The sequence below is a fragment of the Macaca mulatta genome, chromosome 11 (genome assembly GCF_049350105.2).
Source record: "Macaca mulatta isolate MMU2019108-1 chromosome 11, T2T-MMU8v2.0, whole genome shotgun sequence".
NCBI lineage: Eukaryota > Metazoa > Chordata > Mammalia > Primates > Cercopithecidae > Macaca > Macaca mulatta.
In genome coordinates, this window is record NC_133416.1 from 113,922,927 (window position 1) to 113,944,305 (window position 21,379).

The 21,379-nt window shown below is 41.3% G+C and overlaps 1 protein-coding gene across 2 annotated transcripts in view; it reads left to right on the top strand.

The window, feature by feature from the left end:
- RFX4 (regulatory factor X4) overlaps window positions 1-21,379 on the top strand; it is a 179,358-nt gene that overhangs the window by 135,702 nt on the left and 22,277 nt on the right. For both annotated transcript variants that reach the window (XM_077952579.1, NM_001261061.1), the window contains 4 exon segments: window positions 1,999-2,093; window positions 2,803-2,920; window positions 14,434-14,553; window positions 15,219-15,389. In XM_077952579.1, the coding sequence (XP_077808705.1) occupies window positions 1,999-2,093; window positions 2,803-2,920; window positions 14,434-14,553; window positions 15,219-15,389 (504 nt within the window).

The window sequence follows — 21,379 nt, forward strand, 5'->3', positions numbered from 1 at the left end:
AGTGAATAAGATGGACACAACCCTTACCAACATGTAGTTTACAGTTAATGGTAAATCAGACCTCAAACATGTATTTACAGATGTGTTGCATCTTACCAAAGAGAACAGTGCCATGTAATGCAGTGCTGTGAAGGGGGAATTGAGGTAGGGTACCAAGCCTCAAGGCAGTCCAGCACATGTGTGTCAACCCTGTACCTCCCAAGCAGACAGCTGGGAAGTCCCTGAACACACATGGAGTTGGACCAAAGGTCATCTTGAGCAGGGCTGGGACAACTGTGTGCAGCACTCTTCTTTCCTCACAGCGAGCTGACAAATCTGCAAACTCTTGCTTGGGGGCGGGGGGTTACCATCACCTCTGTGATACAGATCTCAGCCAGCAATGCTCAGCTTACCTTAGATTTTAAAAGTGCACATTAGTACTTAAGCAAGCTGATTAGAATGAGTTATCATTGTAACTGCACAAGGTCTGTCGGGCATCCCAGCCCCATGTCCAAGTTCCATTGACTGGGATCCCCGGAGCTGGGATGCCCAACAGACCATGGTTCAAACCTTGCTCTTACACAGCATGGGGCTGGGATGCCCAAAAGACCTTGATTCAAATCTTGGCTCCAGTGCACTGTGACCTTGGTTTTCATTTCTGTAAAATGGGGCTAATGTGAAAGGATTAAATGAGACTATCTGTGCCACCTGCTTGGTACACAGTCTAGTATTAGCATAGTGAAGTGGTTAGGAGGCAAGCACTTGAGTCAGGCTGTGATTGAATCTTGTCTCTGCAATTCACTAGCTGTGAAAGAACAACCTTTGGATAATTACTCATCTTTCTTTGTCTCTGTTTCTTCACTTGTAAAATGGAGGATAATAATGGTACCTACCTCCTTGGGTTGTTCATCCGTTCAGTCAACAAACATTTGAGCATTCTAGTGCTATGACCCTCTGGTCTCAGAATCTTACTTCTTGTAGCAAGCATCTACTAAGTAAAATAGAGCAAAGTGGCCAGTCCTTTAAAATGAGAGAACAAAAACTGCTCAAGTGAAAATGAAAGAAACGTATGGATCTTGAATTGTGGTTTGATTTATTGATCTCTGCATACAGAAACACAAAAATGTGATGAAAAGAGATGCTTCAAACTAGAGATCACCAGAGCCATGTTTCTATTTTCTAGAGCACTTCATTGATTAAAAAACACTTCCAGATTCAGTTATCTGAATTAAGATGAAGACAGGTTGTAAAGTGGTAGGATTATCTCTCCAATGAGGAAAATGAGCAGCAGAGAGACTGTTGCACTTACTCAACAAGTATCTATTAAGCACCTACTACATGCCGCACAGAGAGGCTGCTTAAGCTACCTGCCTGATATAGTTGTGGTCCAGAAACATTTGAATTATCAAATGTGCCCTACCCTGGGCAGAGAGCAAGAGAGCAGCAATGCCTCACCCATTAATTCAAGCAAGAATTTGTTGGGTAACAACTATGTCACAGATAATGCACCAGCTAATAAAGATACCAGACGAAGAACTAGCAGGGAGACACACATGCCCATCCAATTATGCCAGTGCCATTAGTCATATAATAAAGGTAGAAAACCGATACTAAAGTGCTATGTGAGTGCAAAGGAGGGGTGATCAGTTCTGCTGGCAAGGGACATGGAAGGTTAAAGGGATTTCATACCAGGGCCATTTCAGCTGGGCCATGAGGAACCAAGTAGTGGGAATGGCCTGAAAAAACAGACTAAGGCTATGAAAAAAGTAGGGCTTGCTGGGGGAATGGCAAGTAATATGGGATAGTCACAGTTTAATGTGTTCACAGGCATGGAAGATGATATTGGAAAGGTAAGTTGGGGCATGTTTTATAAAGTCTTGAATGCTCTGCTAAGACCTTAGAGTTTTATTTATTTAAAGTTTTACTTTATTCAAAGTTTTGTTCCCCTGTTCTTTTGAGACATAGCCCTTGTTAAATACAACTGCAGTGACGTGTGTGGGGTTCTCCTTTGTTTGACAGTATATCAGGAGTTTGACCACCTCTTGGAGGAACAGTCTCCCATCGAGTCCTACATTGAGTGGCTGGATACCATGGTTGACCACTGTGTTGTGAAGGTTGGTAAACCAGCGCTGAGGGGGCAGCCTTGGGTCCTGCAGCCCACCACCGCCTACTGTGAACTTGGCTAACACAAAGCCCCATGGTGAGCTGTCTGAACAGGGTTTTGAGGAGAGGCCCCAGGAGGTGAAGGGGGCACAAGGCAGGACTCTTGAGTCTTCCATCCCTGATTCAACCAGGTCAGCATCTCTTTTATCTGCGGTATACACTGAGTCTTGGCATAAGATTTCATTTTTTCACAGTATTTTTGCTGCTACAAACAAAACAAAAACATTGCTCCATAGCAATGACTTTGAAGACCATAAGCCTTCCTGTCATTTTTCTGTATGTATGTATGTATGTATGTATGTATTTATTTTTGAGACAGGGTCTCACTTTGTTGCCCAGGCTGGAGTGCAGTTAGCTCACTGCAGCCTTGACCTCCCCAGGCTCATGTGATCCTCCCACCTCAGCCTCCTGAGTAGCTGGGACTACAGGGGTGTGCCACCATTCCCAGCTAAGTTTTGTATTTTTTGTAGAGATGGAGTTTTGCCATGTTGCCCAGGCTGGTCTCAAACTCCTAGGCTCAAGAGATCATCCGCCCATCTCAGCCTCCCAAAGTGCTGGGATTACAGGCGTGAGCCACTGCAACTGGCCTTATTTTTCAAAGAGACAGTAATAAATGAAAGGTCAAGTTGACCACTATTAAAGCCATTCACTTTCTTGTAGGTGGCTGCCAAGAGACAAGGGTCCTTGAAGAAGGTGGCCCAGCAGTTCCTCTTGATGTGGTCCTGTTTTGGCACGAGGGTGATCCGGGATATGACCCTGCACAGCGCCCCCAGCTTCGGTAAAGCCACCCTAGCCCTCCCCATCTCCAAACACCTTTTTCTCTGGGCTCCGTGCGTTGAGTCTACCACAGCCTAACTTGCTGTTTCTGCAACGTCATCACCCTGAAACACATCTGTTCTGGGGAGACATGACATTGTTAGGACTTTCAGGGACAGAGATGGCGTTACGAGCTAAAGGTGGAGTATCAATCTGAAAATGAGTCGTTTTGCCCACAGATAGTATTATCTGAGCTTAAAGAGGAATAAATTGCAGTGGCTGTGCTCTCCATGCCTAGATGTCCTCAGTGATTGCTGCTTCCACAGCACGATTTCATAGAATCCCGTATTTGTGCACTTCCCAAGACTGAGCATGTGAAGAAACCTCTGAGTTTGAACACTTGCAAATGTCTTGATTGACCATACTCTAGCTGTGGGCAGATGACCTTAAGTTTTATTTAAAATTGTACTCTAGTCTAATCCCTAAAAGAGGTGATTTGCATTCACTTTCCCTTTTGTTTCACTGACCCTTTAAGTCTTCATCACCTCCAGGAGATAGGAGACATCCCCACCTCAAGTCTTCATCTGCTGCTTTCTAGTAAAACACGGCTTGAACTCTCTGCCCAAAGGTACTGATAATAGTCTCTGCGGGCAGCAACCTGATTACTGAATCGGGGTGAATGTTACGCTACATCGTAGGACAGTTTTCTACTTTTCACCAGAAAGAAAGGAATATGTACCGAGTCCAGATCATCACTGGCAAAGTGAGATGGGACTTTTGGGCATTATCCAGACATTTGAAATCCCAAAACATTTTGGTTTCAATTTTCTAGGCATTTCAGCAAAGGAGCATTGGTAAATTTTCTGGGTAATTGCTTCAGTTCTCTATTTCGCTTTGCAAGTAAGGGTTGTGGTTTTGTTTCTCATTATCTCCAATTAAGCCAATCAGCTCTGGGTTTTGCTGTGGGTTTAATTTGACACTTTTCCATCTAGCTTTTTATGGTCTTGTCACCATTTTCCAGTTGTGCTATACAACGAAGTAAATATGTGGGAAAACAAAGAAGGCAGTATTTTTTCTAAACAGCCCTGTCCATGAAAGACTGTGTTTACCCACTTGGAGAAGCGTTTTGTTGTGGATTTCTTTAATCTCAGCATTGGAGATTTCTCTGAACCTGCCTGCACCATGGCTACAGATGGAAATTCTCTTTGAGCTGTATATGGAAATGCTCCACTGACTGCTACCTGGGCAGTGGCATCAGGCACGGCATTTTGATGACTTCCAGTTCAGCACAGTTAGTGTTAGCACATGTTACCTCTAGCTCTGGAGAAATCATTCATGCAGAACTGTTTTCCCTTAAGTGAACTGTTGGAAAATATTTGAGATTTTTTTCATTGCTTCCAAGTCAGAGAATCAACAATATGACACACAAATACACACATATCCACATCCACACAGTGAGCATCCTCTCCATGCTTTATCCTTTATTCTTCAATTTGCTGATTTTTAAACTGACCACGTGTGCTAGCAGGTGCATTTCATTAGACAGGGAAAGTAATTCCCTTGCAATATTCTTGGAAATGCATCTGTGCTTACTAACAGTCAATGTAAAAAAGAAAGTTTGAACAGGAGAATGATTAGGCTTTATGAATGGGTTGAATTTATTACTAAGAAATATGGTTCTTTGAAATGTGTTTCTTTTTGAACCACACACTATTTTGGGATAGATATACTGGAAACTCAGGCAAATGGCAAAAAAAGATGATCACAAATCACTTAGAAAAGGAAAAAAAGAGATATTAACCCAGTCTCAGTTTTACAGTATTTTTCAACCCTGAGTGGGTTGAAATAATACCTGTCTCCAAGTCCATTTAGCAAACTATCTGAAATGGCGGCCCAGCTCATCTGACTCATTGTTGAGTTTTGCAGCTTGGGGTGACAGGCAAGTTAAAAGAGTTTGCGGCAGACAAAAGCCCAGCTCCCCCTTTCTGCCTGTATATGTCAAAGACCCAGTTGGTGGTTGTGTTTGGGTCATGTGTTCCCTGTATGAAAACAGCTAATTAGGAAAAAGAGCCCTCTGTTCCCTGGTCCCCTCCCCCAGCCACAGGGGCCAGCTCTATATATCTTATAACTCCCACATGGTCCTTGTTGCTGTGAATGGCTACAGGGTTTGTGTGTCAGCGTAACAGGCTGACCATTACAATGATCGTGTGGAATATCACAATGATCCCGTAGGGGACTCTATCACCTCTTCCCAGAACAGCCTCTTTCAAAGGTAGTTGACTCCTTTCTTCTCCTTAATTCCTTTTCACTCTCTTCTCCTTAATTCTTTTTAACTGAAAGAACCTATGCTGTGAACTAAAGTAGCCAGACTTTCTTTCTTTGCTGCAAGCAGTGTTTTTAGCAAAATTAGTGAGCAAAGGTAGGCTATCAGGCAAACTTTTAGTCCTAATGGAACTGAGCAAATCAAAGTTTTGTTTTTAAAAAAACACCATCTTTTTAGTCGACTGATCTGATTTCAGTTCCTAGAGTACCTAGATCTCAAGTCAGTGCTAGCGCCTTTACCCTTTCATTTGGGGTTTTCACCAAATGCCTGCTTAGTTCACTGTTACGAACATCTGGAAGGTAATAATAGTTCCCGGAAGCACTCCAGCATAAGTCAGTTTAAAAAGCAGCCTGGGTGTGGGCACAGCTGATGGCACACTTGCACAACACTTCCACGGTTTCACTTTTTTACACACCTGTTGTCTGACCTAGCATCAAAGCTCACTCACTTGGGCAGGGCCGGGGAGACCATGTGGGCATGTGTCAGGGAGTGGCTCCCAGAACAAGTAGCCATGACCAAGCCTTCCCAACTGCTTCTCTATGCTTAGATGGCCTGGCCTGGCTCCCTTTTAGGCAGAATCTGCTAAATTGCAGGACCTGAATGTTCGCAATGTCATTCAGGTCCCCACCAAGCACTAGGATACAGGAATTGCTTTCCCTGTAGTCAGGAGTGGAAGTAAAAACCCAGAGAAGAGAGGCCTTGCGTGTGGACTCAGAGAAGTGGCAGATTGAATTCAACCCACAATCATTCCCATGCTAAAGCTGGAGTTTTTCCTGACATGCTACACTGCCACCACCTCATTTACCTTTCTTTGGGTAAAAGAAAATTAATAATAACAACACAGCAACATTTATTGAGGGCCGGATATACTTTAGACATTACATTTTCTCAATTACTTCTCACACAACCCTGTGAGGTCTGAATTACTGCCCTCAATATGACAGACGAGGAAGTTGAGGTAGAACTTGAAGGATTTGCTTAAGATTGGAGATAAGAATGAAGCAAAGACAAGATAATGACGACTATTATAAGAAATATTTTGGAAGCACATACTGTCATTGAATTATTGCATTAACTCTGCAATGTAGGTAATAATGGATACTTTTCTAAAGACTTGAGAAGGGAGCTTGGAGAATTTCCTTGCACAAGATCAATGCAGCAAATGTCAGAATTCTGTTTGAAAATCAAATCTCCCTGACTACAAAGCCCATTCCTTTTTGATTATCACAATTAAGGCAAATACTCTGGGCTCAGATGCATGCCACAATAGAGTTAGAAACATTTGTTTAATCCACATTGATGATATTATTAATATTTTTTTAAAATCTATGGATTAAGATTAAAAATTTTAAAGCTATGAGAGACAAGAATAATTATTAGACTGTCATGAGTAGTAAGAGATGCCAGAAGACAATTGAGTAATATCTTTTAAGTGTTGAGAACAAAGAACTGTCAACTATTATTGAAGAGTGAGGGCAAAATAAAGACATACTCAGTTATACAAAGACAGAATTTGGCACCCACAGATCTTCACTTAAAAAAACAACAAAAAAAACTATTAAAGGATGCATTTCGGCTGGGCACGGTGGCTCACACCTGTAATCCTGGCACTTTGGGAGGTGGATTACCTGAGGTCAGGAGTTTGAGACCAGCCTGGCCAACATGGCAAAACCCCGTCTCTACTAAAAATGCAAAAATTAGCTGGGTGTGGTGGCAGGTGCCTATAAACCCAGCTACTTGGGAGGCTGAGGCAGGAGAATCACTTGAACTCAGGCGGGCAGAGGTTGCAGTGAGCCAAGGTTACGCCATTGAACTCCAGCCTGAGCGAGAAGAAAAATAAAGCCATAGCTGAGGTTAGAATACAAGAAACAACAAAGTTCTAGTTATTGCTGCCGTTGCTGTGTAATAAATTACCCAGGCTTAATGGCTTTAAGACAACCATTTTATTATGCTTATGAATTTTTCAAGTCAGGATCATGTGCCAGCTTGGGGTTCCACATGCAAGTGCCCCAAATGTGAAGTCACTTTGCTTTTATGATCCAGTCTTAGATACAGTGTAACTTCCCTCATACTCCATTGGTCAAAGGCAGTCCCAAGCCTATCATGGCTCAAGGAGGTGCACAGACCCCAGTTCTTAACAGAGGGCACATCAAAGAATTTAGGGACCCTGTTTTAAGATGAGAGAAATGTAAAAATATGTAAACATATTTAATTAACTATTGAATGTAATTTAAAAACTAAAAACTATATATGTGTTTTAAAAAGTTAAAAATAAGTTCTAGGTAAAAATATAACACGGAGTAATGAGAAGAGAATCTTCAAGGAACAGTTGAAGCATGCTAAGGTCTTTGTCTTCTTTAGGAATACTAAGTAACTTTAGGCTTTGTTGGAGAAATTTATAGTTTGGATTTAATAAATGCTTAGCATATATGTTAACAAATTAAGGTATCATTACTAAAAGAATACAATCATGATTATAGAAGAAAATGGAAGAATATGAAAACTTAAGAGATAAAACATTAAATGGAAAAGAAGAATTGAGAAGATAAAAGCAGCATAGAAAATGGATGGTAAATGAAAGCACAAAATAGGATGGTAGAAATAAAGACCAAATGATAATCACAATAAAGGAGTAAGTCTCTTCCTTCAAAAAACATCAGGCATAAATGTTTTTATAGTTTAACTAAACTTATAAGAAAGTTATAAAAAATATAAAATCTTTAGTTTATGAAAATAAACATGAAAATAAATATTTCAGAGAATAAAAGAAGAGGCCGGGCGAGGTGGCTCACGCCTATAGTACCAGCACTTTGGGAGGCCGAGGCGGGCAGATCACGAGGTCAGGAGTTCAAGACCAGCCTGACCAACATGGTGAAACCCTGTCTCTACTAAAAATACAAAAATTAGCCAGGCATGGTGGCACGCACTGTAATCCCAGCTACTCGGGAGGCTGAGGCAGGAGAATTGCTTGATCCTAGGAGGCAGAGGTTGCAGTAAGCCAAGATCATGCCACTGCACTCCAGTTTGGGCAACAGAGCAAGACTCCATCTCAAAAAAAAAAAAAAGAAGAAAATCTGTTTTCAGTGACTGCAAAGCTTAGGACATCCTGGTCCAGCCTAGGATGTCTGATTTCATTGTCCTCAGTGCTGCTTTGCCCACCTCATTTCCTTCAATAAAATGGTTGCCCCCACAAAATAAGGAAATGATTGTATTCTTTTAGTAATGATACCTTAATTGATTAACATATATGCTAAACATTTATTAAATCCAAACTATGAATTTCTCCAACGAAGTCAAAAGTTACTTAGTATTCCTAAAAAAGACAAAGACCTTAGCATGCTTTAACTGTTCCTTGAAGATTCTCTTCTCATTACTCCGTGTTATATTTTTACCTAGAACTTATTTTTAACTTTTTAAAACAAATATACAAATTAGTTTTTGGTTTTTAAATTACATTCAAAATAAAGAAATATACAACTCATTTTACAAAGCTAACATAATCTCAATATCAAAATCTGGCAAGAAAAGCAGAGGAAAAGAAAATTATGACTCAACCACACTTTTTTTTTTTTTGAGACAAAGTCTCACTCTGTTATCTAGGTTGGAGTGCAGTGGTGAAATGTAGGCTCACTGCAACCTCCCCCTCCCAGGTTCAAGCGATTCTCATGCCTCAGCCTCCTGAGCAGCTGGGATTACAGGCGTGTACTACCATGCCCAGCTAATTTTTGTATTTTTAGTAGAGATGGGGTTTCACCATGTTGGCCAGGCTGGTCAGGAACTCCTGACCTCAAGTGATCCACCCACCTCGGCCTCCCAAAGTGCTGGTATTACAAGTGTGAGTCACCATACCCGCCTACACATATTTTTTTCATAGGTGAAAAAAATTCTAAGTAAAACACTAGCAGATCAAAGTTAGTGGCAAAATTTTTAAAATCAGTATTAGACTATGCCAAAAATCCTAAAAGGAAAAATTACTAATTAACATACTATATTAATAAAAAGAGAAGAATCATATAATCATCATTATAGATACAGAGAAAAAAAGCATTTAATATATTCAGCTCTCAAGTATGGTTTTAAAAAAACCTTTTAGCAAACTAGGAATAGAAGGGAATTTAATATCTTAAAGGGCATCTAGAATTCTGCAGCAAACATCACACTGAATGGCGAAATGTTAGAAAATTTCCCATTGCTATCATGAAAAGACAGGAATGCCTTCTAATATGATGTCTGATAAGTATGTACTGGAGGTCCTAGCCAATGCCTTAAAAAAAGAAAATGAAACACAAGAATTAGAAAGGAAAACACAAAATTGTCTTTATTTATAGATGTCATGATTGCTGGCAAAAAAGAATCCACAAACTAATAGAACCAATAAGAATTCAGTCAAGTTGGCCGGGCGCGGTGGCTCAAGCCTGTAATCCCAGCACTTTGGGAGGCCGAGATGGGCGGATCACGAGGTCAGGAGACCGAGAGACGATCCCGGCTAACACGGTGAAACCCCGTCTCTACTAAAAAAATACAAAAAAATAGCCGGGCGAGGTGGCGGGCGCCTGTAGTCCCAGCTACTCGGGAGGCTGAGGCAGGAGAATGGCGTAAGGAGGCGGAGCTTGCAGTGAGCTGAGATCCGGCCACTGCACTCCAGCCTGGGTGACAGAGCAAGACTCCGTCTCAAAAAAAAAAAAAAAAAAAGAATTCAGTCAAGTTACTGAAAGTAGTTTTTTTTTTTTTTTTTTTTTTTGGAGACAGAGTCTTGCCCTGTCGCCCAGGCTGGAGTGCAATGGCATGACCTCAGCTCACTGCAACCTCTGCCTCCTGGGTTCAAGCGATTCTCCTGCCTCAGCTTCCCAAGTAGCTGGGATTACAGGCATGCGCCACCACAGCTGGCTAATTTTTTGTATCTTTTCACCATGTTGGCCAGGCTGGTCTCAAACTCCTGACCTCATGATCTGCCCGCTGTGGCCTCCCAAAGTGCTGGGATTACAGGCGTGAGCCACCACGCCTGGCCCTGAATTCAGTTTTTATAAAATCATTGGCATTCTTAATTTCACTATATAACTTAAATATAACTTAAAACACACACACACACAATTCATAATAGCAATAGAAACTAAAAGGTACCTGGAAATAATTCTAACAAAAATTGGTGGTGTTCATTTTACACTGGTGTTCATTTTAGAATTCTCTGTATTTGTCTATGATGGATATTTTTCATAAGAAATGAAATGCTTTGATTCTACCAAATGCAATTAACTATATTACCATATAACAATAACAAAATAAAATCTCCTTTTGTCTCTATCCTAATGCCTTTTTCTGTAACAGGCTCTGCTGCTCCCTAGCTCTGTGACTTTAAGCAAGTTATTCAAGCCCTCTGAGCCTTCATTTCCTCATGTATTAACTGAAGATAATACCTTCTTTGCAGTGTTGTTGACAAGTTAAAAGAGCTTACTTAGCACGGTGCATATGGAAGTAGTCAATGCTTATCTATTTGATTCATTCATCTAACACATATCCATTGAGTCTCTGTTGTGTGCCTGGCACTGTCGTGGTCACTGGGTATAAAGCATTGGTCAAGACAGAAAAATCCCTGCAAGATGGAGCTTACAATCTAGTGGAGGAGGCATGCAATAATAATTAAGTTAAATACAGGATATAGTATTTAACTTAGATGGTGAGAAATGCTAAGGAGATAGATAAAGCGGGATGTTCGCTATAACTGCCTCTCCCCTCTTGTTTTTGATGTCTGTCTCTCTCATCAGTCTTTCTGTATTTCCTTTTCATTTTTCCTGTCTTCATCGATTTGCACTATCCTCATTGCTGTGACACCCTGGCACTGAACTGTTTACTGCCCAATAATCTTAATGATTAATTTCTGCTTACGAAGAAGACTTAGCTTCTGTGGAGTCTGAGACTGAGCTTTATGGCTCCTTTGTAGTCAGAGCGCTTAGCACAATGGTTAGCAAGTAGCAGTAGCTCTACAAACTCTTGTTTCAAGGATTAAAATTTACAATGGAAAATTAACAGACTAACCGGTAACTGATCAGAGGCATTAATGAAGACAGCTTGAAGCCCCATGTCAAATCCGCACTTTCCCTAAAGTACCGGCTTCCAAGTTCAGCTCTGATGTTTTCTAAGAGTAATCTTAGGCAAGTTTCTTCACCTCATCAGATCTTTGTCTCCTTGTCTTATAAAACAGGAGGATGGAATAAAATGAAAATGTTTGTTCATCCTAAAACGACTAGCTTGGATTTTTATCATCTAAGCTTTCCATGTTAATTCATTATTTCATAGTACATTTCTCTCTTTCTATCCATGTTGACTTCAGATCAACATCCCAGCAAATAATTTCTTCATTTTGGAGACCCTTTCCTTATTTGATGCTATCTTTTGACTTCTTTGACTCTATGAACACAACAGTCGTGTCATGGGATCTTAGAACATAGTAGCAAAAGGGACCTTAGCAATAATAACAATAGTTACCAATTATTAAGCATCTAATAGATACTTTCCCTCATTTTAGTACTTCTATAATGTACATTTTACTGTCCTTTTAGAGAGCTGTAGTGCATAATGATTGAAGAGCAACTTCAGAGTCAAGACAGTCCGGGGTTCAAGTCTTGGTTCGGCCACTTAATGACTGTGTGACATTAGACAGCTACTTTAACTCCCTAAGCCTCACTTTCCTCCTTTGTAAAAGGAAAGTGTAACTTACCTCACATGGTTGTGATGAGGATTCAATGCCAAAGTAAATCTCCGGTGGTTTACACAGTGGCTGCCACAAAGTCAGCAGTCAATAAATGTCGGATTTTGTTTTCAGTATTTATAAGCATTAGGGAGGGTAAAGTAACTCATCTAAAGTCTCAGATACTAAGTGTCAGAGCTAGGATCTCAACCTGGGCAGTTTAATCCACAGCCCGTATAATTACCCACACGGTGCTGTTCCTCCTCAGTGGCTCACAGGATCCCATTTCAGGGAAACTGATGGAAAGTTTAGTGTTAGAGACCGCATCTCACAATGACTGAGCAGAACCTGGACTTTGCTGAATTCCAAATGGGGTTGAAAAACCGACATAGTACTGGAGATGGAAGAAGGATGTGAAGGAGGTGCAGGACAGTGGACCTTGGCCTTGAGCTCTGTGGGAACAAGGACAGCAGTTTGTGGCAGGTTCTAGAGACAGAGGGTCATGTTCATGACCTGCTGGGCATCTAGTGGCCTTACAGTTAAGCCAGGGATTTTCCTCTCTAGCCTTTCTAGACCAAAAGAATTAACTGATCCGAGATGAAGGGTGTGGATGTATACAGAAGCCAGGTGCAGTTAAGGAGAAAATAAATAAATTTCACCAAGGAGTGCTCCAAAAGCCCCCAACTAACCTCCACCACCTTATTTCTGAGACTTGGAGAGACCTAGTTCCCAACTCAAGTGGCCCCTCTAGGGGCCAAGTCACTTATGCCATCTCGGCCTTATTTTCCCATCTGTGCTATGAAGATACTGAACTAAATGACTTATAGGGGAATGGGAACAGATTATGGAGCCAGACCAAACTGAGGCAAATCCCTACTTGATCACTAATGAAGAGACTCATTTCCTCATTGGTAAGGGAGGATAATACCACCTACGTTACAGTTTGTTGTAAGAAAGAAACATACGTTCAGTGCTTAGCAGAGTTTTTGGGACAGAGTAAACGCTCAATAAACAGTAGATATGATGATGATAATAATGGTGGTGGTAATGATCATGACGAAGATAGAATGACAAAAAAAATAATGCCAGAGTGTCTCATAAAGTCTCTAAAAGGCCGGGCGCGGTGGCTCATGCTTGTAATCCCAGCACTTTGGGAGGCCGAGGTAGGTGGATCACCTGAGGTCAGGAGTTTTAGACCAGCCTGGCCAACATGGCGAAACCCACCTCTACTAAAAATACAAAACTTAGCTAGGTGTGGTGGTCCGTGCCTATCATCACAGCCACTAGGGAGGCTGAGGCAGGAAAATTGCTTGAACCCGGGAGGCAGAGGCTGCAGTGAGTCAAGATAGTGCCAATGCACTCCAGCCCAGGCAAGGGAGTGAAACTCCATCTCAAAAAAAAAAAAAAAAGTCTCTAAAAAAGCAAGCTAGAAGGAAATGGGAAAAAAACAAGCAGTATACTGGTCAGCTTGGAGAGAGGTGAAAAGTTTTGGACATTTAAAGGGACTGCAGGATATCCACATGGAGATGTCCTATTGGGACCTGGAAACATGGGATGGGAGATAAAGGCTTGGCCCCTCTCTCTGACCCTGGATCCATGAGGCCTTGATTACAGTAGACATTAATTGAGCTCCTACCGTAGGTGCACCATTCCACTGTGCACGATAGCAGCATGACATGCAAAAAAAAAAGCTGGTTTTGAAATAATGTATTATCTATTAATCGTGTCATCTTGCATAAGTGCTTGGCCTACAAAATAGGAATAAAAATACCCACCTTACAACATGGTTGTAGTTATTAAATTAGAGAAGATAAGATTTTGAGCACAGAGACTGGCATATAGGAAAGTCTTTAGAAATGACTGTTCACATTCCCTTTTACAAAATAATCTACTCTAAATTGAAAAATGAAGACTGCCACCTGAAAAGACCAACTATCTTCAATGAATTACCTTTTCTAAGAACCATGTGCTAAATGAGGTCTTGAAAACATTTAGGGAAATAAGTAAATAGCTTGTTGCAGATTTAAATTTTCAAATTTGCTCCTAGAATTATGTCAGGTACATTGGTAGACAGCAATAGAAGGCAAAGTCCCCACCACGGGCATACTTAAAGTCCAGTTGGGGGAATAATACGCTGATGGAAGAGATAAAAGTGAGAGACGCTGTGTTAATAAATGCTGAACAGAGTGAGGGGTGCTCAATGAGGATGAGGCCAGTAGGTATGTGAGAGCTCAGAGGTGGCTCGGTGGGTGCCATTTTTGATGGTGTCATACTAATATAACTTTAGCAAGGAAAAGATTCACTTGCCACAAAGTGTTAATGACACTTACCTTGCCAAGCACTAGGCTAAGCTGAGGATACAGCTGAGAAATGCAACCTCTGACCATGACGAGATCATAAGTGAGTGGAAAATTAGACTCTTGAGCAGACCATTTAGAACACTGTGTAACTTGTGCAGCTGACCAGACAGAGGGGGCCTACATGAGACAGCACTACTTACTTTCTGTTTGATCCTTTTTTTCACCAGGGTCTTTTCACCTAATTCACTTAATGTTTGATGACTACGTGCTCTACCTGTTAGAATCTCTGCACTGTCAGGAGCGGGCCAATGAGCTCATGCGAGCCATGAAGGGAGAGGGAAGCACTGGTAAGCCAGCATTTTCCTGGGAATTGCACCACTTAGTAATGTTATTTGTATCCTTACTTCTGTGCTTTATGTTTCTTTAACTCTGTATCTCAAAGAATTTAGTTATGGTAAACAGGTCAAGTGGTATCAAACCAATCGTGTCTTTTTCCTCTTTAAAGTGGGCATGTGGGCTGGGCATGGTGGCTCATACCTGCAATCCCAGCACTTTGGGAGGCCAAGGCGGGCAGCTCTCTTAAGGCCAGAGTTCGAGACTAGCCTGGTCAATATGGCAAAACCCCATCTCCACTAAAAATACAAAAAATTAGCTGGGTGTGGTGGTACACACCTGTAGTCCCAGCTGCTCAGGAGGCTGAGGCACAAGAATCACTTGAACCCAGGAGGCGGAGGTTGCAGTGAGCCCAGATTGTTCCACCGCACTCCAGAGTGGGTGACAGAGCAAGACTCCATCTCAAAATAAGTACATAAATAAACAAACAAATTAAATAAAGTGGGCATGTGTATATATGCAAATTGCCTTGAGTGCCATGATGGTGATGGGAAACCATGGAAAGTTTTAGGCAAGAGTGACATCACACAGATTAGAAGAATATTTCACTTTTTAAAGTATCTTAGAGACACCTGCCTTTACATTTGGTTCTAAAAACTTCCCCTGTGTCTATCCACAGCAGAAGTCCGAGAAGAGATCATCTTGACAGAGGCTGCAGAGGCTACGGCGCCAACCCCTTCACCAGTGCCATCGTTTTCTCCAGCAAAATCTGCCCCATCTGTGGAAGTGCCACCTCCCTCTTCCCCTGGTAGCAATCCATCCCCTGAGTACACTGGCCTCAGCACTACAGGTAATGGGAAGTCCCTCAAAAACTTTGGGGAGTGAATGTTTGAAGAAAGGGCTTTCTGCCAGCCTGGGCAACATAGTGAGACTTCATTTCCACAAAAAACTAAAAATTAGCCAGGCATCTTGGCTCACACCTATAGTCCCAGCTACTTGGGAGGCTGAGGTAGGAGGATCGCTTGAGCCCAGCAGGTTGAAGCTGCTAAGAGCCATGATCGCACCACTGCATTCTGGCTTCAGTGATAGAGTGAGACCCTGTCTAAAAAAAAGAAAAAAAGAGCTTTCTGGAAAAAACATTCTTCCCCCACAATCTCCAAAAGATAATGCCAAAACCTAGGTATCTCCTGGATTTGTGAATGACGTACAGGTACTCATTTATTCATTGGTACACATTCTGTATGCTGCTGTTTTCAAGTTGGCAAATTAAGCACATGATACAATCCAAAAACTAAGCCAGAAATGATTATAATGCTATATAACATAAATACACAAACATTCTTGAAAACAAGAAAGGGAACTCTCTGAATCAAAAACTGAGCTGCTTTCTTTTTCTCTGGAAAGGGAGGCAGACAGGAAACCTTACACTAAACTATGGCAACCACAAGCAGGCAGGGGCTGGGAATGTGAGTGAGTCTTGAGCTAAGCTAGAGTTGCCGGGCACATGGCATGAGGCTGATGCTACCGCCCACACAGTCCAAGATGTGCACAGGAGTCTCCTAAGATTAATTTACAACTAAGAATTACCCAAGCTTGGATACACATCCAAAAGAAGGCAGAGATCCAAACAGATGTTTGTACATCAGTGTTCCTAATAGCATTTCTCACAATAGCCAAAAGGCAGAAACTACCGAAGCATCTATTGATGGATGATGGATAAAGAAAATGTGGTGTATATATATAAATGGAATATTACTGAACCTTGGAAAGGAATGAAATTCTGACTCATGCTACAACTCAGATGAACCTTGAAGGCAGTATGCTTAATGAAATAAGCCAGACACAGAAGGACAAATACATGATTCCATTTATATGAGGTACCTAGAAGAGTCAAAGTTGCAGACACAGTGAATGGAATGGTGGATGTCAGGGGCTGGAGGGAGGGGAAATGAGGAGTTAGTGTTTAATAGGTACAGAGGTTCAGTATGTGATGATGAAAAAGCTCTGGAGATGGATGGTGGTGATGGTTGCACAACATGGTGAATATACTTAATGCCATTGAACTGTACACTTGAAAATGGTTAATATTGGGCATGTTGGCTCATACCTGTAATCCCAGCACTTTGGGAGGTCGAGGCGGGTGGATCATGAGGTCAGGAGTTTGAGACCAGCCTGACCAACATGGTGAAACCCTGTCTCTACTAAAAATACAAAAATTAGCCAGGTGTGGTGGTTGGCGCCTGTAATCCCAGCTACTCAGGAGGCTGAGGCAGGAGACTCGCTTGAACCCAGGAGGTGGAAGCTGCAGTGAGCTGAGATCGCTGCAGTGAGCTGAGATCACTCCACTGCACTCCAGCCTGGTAAACAGAGCAAGACTCCATCTCAGGAAAAAAAAGGGGTTAATATGGATATATGTTACCACAATTAAAAGTCACCCAAGCATCTGTGGAAGCCCAGTTCCATGAAGGAGGAACAACAAACTCAAAAACACAGAGAGTCTATATCCAAAGGAATAAAGTTAATGGGACAACCTGAAAAGTATTGTTAAGATGAGAACTAAAAATAAATCAGTCAGGCATGGTGGCTCACCCTGTAATCCCAACACTTCGGGAGGCCAAGGTGGAAGGATTTAAAGCCAAGAGTTCGAGACTAGCCTGGCCAATATATTGAGACCCCATCTCTACATAAACTTTTTTAAAAAGTTAGCTGGGCATGGTGGTGTGCACCTGTGGTCCCAGCTACTTAGGAGGCTGAGATGGGAGGATCATTTGATCCTAAGAGTTCGAGGCTGCAGTGAGCTATGATCAGGCCACTGTACTCCAGCCTGGGTGATAGATTGTTTTAAAAAAAAAAAAAAGAAGAAGAAGAAGAAAGAAAGGAAAGAAAGAAGAAAAAGAAATCATACCCATGAGAGTCAATATCTTCAAAAGGAAATATATAATTGTTGAAATAATAATTTCAATAGATAGGTTGAATATTAGAAAATTAGATCTAACTGAAAGAGATCAGTAAACCGAAAGACTGAGCTGAGGAATTCTCTGATAATGTGGCAAAAGAAATACTAAGTATAAAAGTGATGTTGAGAAAAAGGACTGATAAAGTCAGAAATGGCAATATTCATTTAATAAGTGTCCAGAGAAAGAATAGAGAGAAAGTGAAGGTTATAATAGCTGACAGTTTTATAAAATGGAATAAAGACAAGGCTTTTTAGACCAAAAGCTCTCATTGAACATGTGCTGAATAAATGGAAAAATTAAAAAAAAATCACGTCTAAGCCCACTGAAGAAAATCAAAGATGAAAGAAATCTTATTAGCTTCCCCAAAGAAAATGCATAGATAACCTCCAAAGGAGAGAAAACCAGACTGATAACAGACTTCTTATCTGCAACATTAGATTCAATATCTGAAACCATACTTTTGAAGTGTAAAGAAAAAAACTGCATTGAAAACTTTGGATCCAGAATCCTATATATGTTTATTCATTTATAAATGTACACACATGTATTTTTTTCCCCCTGTGAGGACATTTTATGTGTCAAGTCCTGTGCTGGGAAATAAATAGATTAATATGCCAAGGTCTTGCTACCAAGAGGGAACACAAGGATAAAGAAAAGTACAGAGACAACTGTTATGGAAGGAAGAATGTGGTATATGCAATAAGTGAGATATAAACTAATGCTATGAGGTTCCCAAGGAAGGAGAGATTCTTTGTGGCTGGAAGTATCAGGGAAGACCTCACAAAGATTCCAAGCTTTGTGGAGTGGAGGGCTTGGTCAGGCTGTGATAATTAATTCATTATCTTTCCATCCAAACCTGCTCTACTACCCTCCTGTTACCCAGGCAACAAATATGGGCATCAGCTTCAAATCTTTCCTCTCCCTAAACTCCTGTATTAGTTGGGGTAGGCTAAGCTGGTGTGACAAATAGATCCAAACACAGGTGGAGTTAACAAAACAGAAATCTATTTCATGCTTGAAGGCAGTACTGCTAGGGTATTCAGTCATAAAGGAGGCTCTCTGTAATGTAGCCATTTGGAAACACGTGCTCCTTCAATATTACGCTCCATCATACCCCAGGGCAGTGTTTCCCAAACTGTGATCCAAAGACCAGCAGTATCAGTATCTCTTGGAAACTTATTAGAAATGCTCATATCTGGTCCCGCTGCAGACCCAGTGAATCAGAAACTCTAGAAGCACGGCCCAGGAATGTTGTTCAACAAACTTCCAGGTGATTCTGATGCTCACTAGGTTAAGGACCACAGCCTGAGGGCTTTGTCAAGTCTGCAACCAGCCGGCAGAAATGGAAAAAGGGCATGGAGGATGAAAACCTACTCTCTTAAAAGCCCTGGCCTGAAGGTAGCACACGTCACTCCCACTTATATTCCATCAGTGAGGACTTAGTCACGTGGCCTCATGTAACTGCAAGAGAGGCTGGGAAATGTAGAATAGCATGTACCCAGGCAGGGAAGGGGGAACAGCTGCAGGGGCGACAGCAGGCATTCTCCATCACATTTCCCAAGTCCAGTTGTTCTAATACTAATCTAGATTGATCTGTTCCTTCCCATCCTACTTGTGCCTCTGGTTCAGGCCACCCCCACCTCTCACGGACATCCACAGTGACTCTCAAGCTGATACCCTACCTCCAGACTCCACTCTGTCCTCTCTCATTCTACCCACTAAGTCTCATTTTCATGAAGCTTGTGCCTCCTCAAAGTGCTGGGGCAAAGAACCCACTGCCTCACTCTAAAAGCCTTAAAGAGCTCTCTTTCTCCAAATCACTTCTCACACTGTTCCTTCTTCTTGGGCTAGCCTCTTTCCACCCTCTGCCTGATAAAATTCTACTCATCTCCTTTGATGTTTCCCTCACCCTCCAAGTTAGACTCTTCCTCCAGACCCTCACAGCATGGACTTAATTATATCCTAATTCTATTTAGGACTGTTTCCAGAATAGACTCAGAACTAAAGTGTTTGTTGTTGTTGTTGTTGTTGTTGTTTTGTGGGGGGCCAAATAAATAGGGTCAGATTGCTCCATTCAGGATGTCTTTTATCATTCTATCACGTATCTACCCATTTATCCAAAAAATATTTCTCAGGTGGCTTGGATGTGCTAAACACTTTCAGATAGGTGCAGATACAATGGTGAACAATAGAAGTGTGGTCCCTGCCCCCTGGGGGTTTATGTTTAGAGGTTAAGGTTCTTGATGAACAAACTGACAGTAACAATATAGTGTGAGGAGTGCTAGGTTGGAAGAAGGGTCAGAGTATTATGGGAGCATGAAGGAGAGGGGAGAAAAGGTATTCCAAGTAGAGGCAAGAGAGAGCATGTTACTTTCAGGAAACTTAAAAGTATATATCCTGGAGACTTTTGATTAATTCCTTCCCCAGAGTTTCCTCTCTGTGGAACTACACCTACTTAGAGAGGGATTGAGTAGATGCTTAAGAAACTAGAAGGACTTGCTGTCTTGTGTACTAGCCCATAAACTCAGTGGCCCTCTGTCAGGGACAGCTAAGGAAATTGGATTCTTCAAAGTATTGAAAAGTTGGGTTGTTGATAAATGGCATTAGATCAAGCTTTGATTTCACTTTGGGTACACAGCTAGAGAGCCCTCTTCTGTGGAAATTTAGATGTGAGATCACCACATTTGTTTATATAGATGCGCCTCAAACTGTATTTTGTTTTCTGCTTTGAGGAGGAAGAAAGTGATCAGGCTCCCACCTCCCTCCCATTTTCTTTCCATAGTGGGTTGTTGTAGTTCCTGCTTAGAAGGCTCAGAAAAAGTAAGTGTAGTGAAAAGAATGACTTTGTTCACTGAACATTAAAAGGAAAGAGAATTCAAGTACCGTTCACAGCTCTTCACGCAGGTCTGAGGAGTTCTTCAAAGACTGGGATTATTGGGCAACCATCCCCAGTCTCCTTTCTCCCTAAAGAAAGAGCCGTTTACCCAAATATCCCTGTCACCACCAGGGAGACACACATGAGTCTGCTAGTGATAACATCCTTACTTCTGAAATAAACAGGGAAATTATACAAATAATACAGTTCTGCATTGTGAAGCAGAAACCATTTGGATGAAACATTTCTCAAAGTGTATCAACATTTCAAATAAGGAGACACACTCTAAGGGAATAAGGGATGGGAGGGAAGAGTGTGAAGGAAACATGTCTAGGATCTTCTCATAGTTCTCATCCAGCTAGTGAGTGTGCCTGGCTTTCTTCGAAGCAATGTGGAGGCCTCAAAGTATGGCAGGTGTGATAGACAAGGCCACAGGAATATCATAAATGTCTTCAGATATTTCTGTGCAATGTGTTCAAGAGCCATAAAAGTAGCTTCTTAGAAATACAAATGTGAAACAGGTTCTCTTCAGATGATTTCAAGCTTTGAAGATTTTGGCACATTCCAGCTTTGTTCTCAGATATCTCCAGGGGGCATTAAAAATGTCATCCTATATAAGACTATGTATGATATTTTTCTCAAGTACCACTTTTGAAATACTCCATTGCTAAATTATACTGGATCTGGGCATGTAATGTAGGTCATGGTCTTGGAGAAAAGAAACCTAATTTCCTAACAACATGTATGATTGTATAGGCACATTATATTATAAAGCACAAATTATTTACCCATGACAGAAAGCTAAATATTAGGAAATCTATTATGGTAGGCTTCTTACATTTGGAATTTGTACAAATTTTCATTGAACAATAGTGTAAATTGTAAAAAAATTATGTAAATCTTGTAAAATGTATTTGCCATGTTTCTTTTTTTTAAAAAAGTCAACTCAGCACATGGTTTTCATGCCCAGTTAATTTTTATTTCTATTTAAAAATTATCGCTTGATTT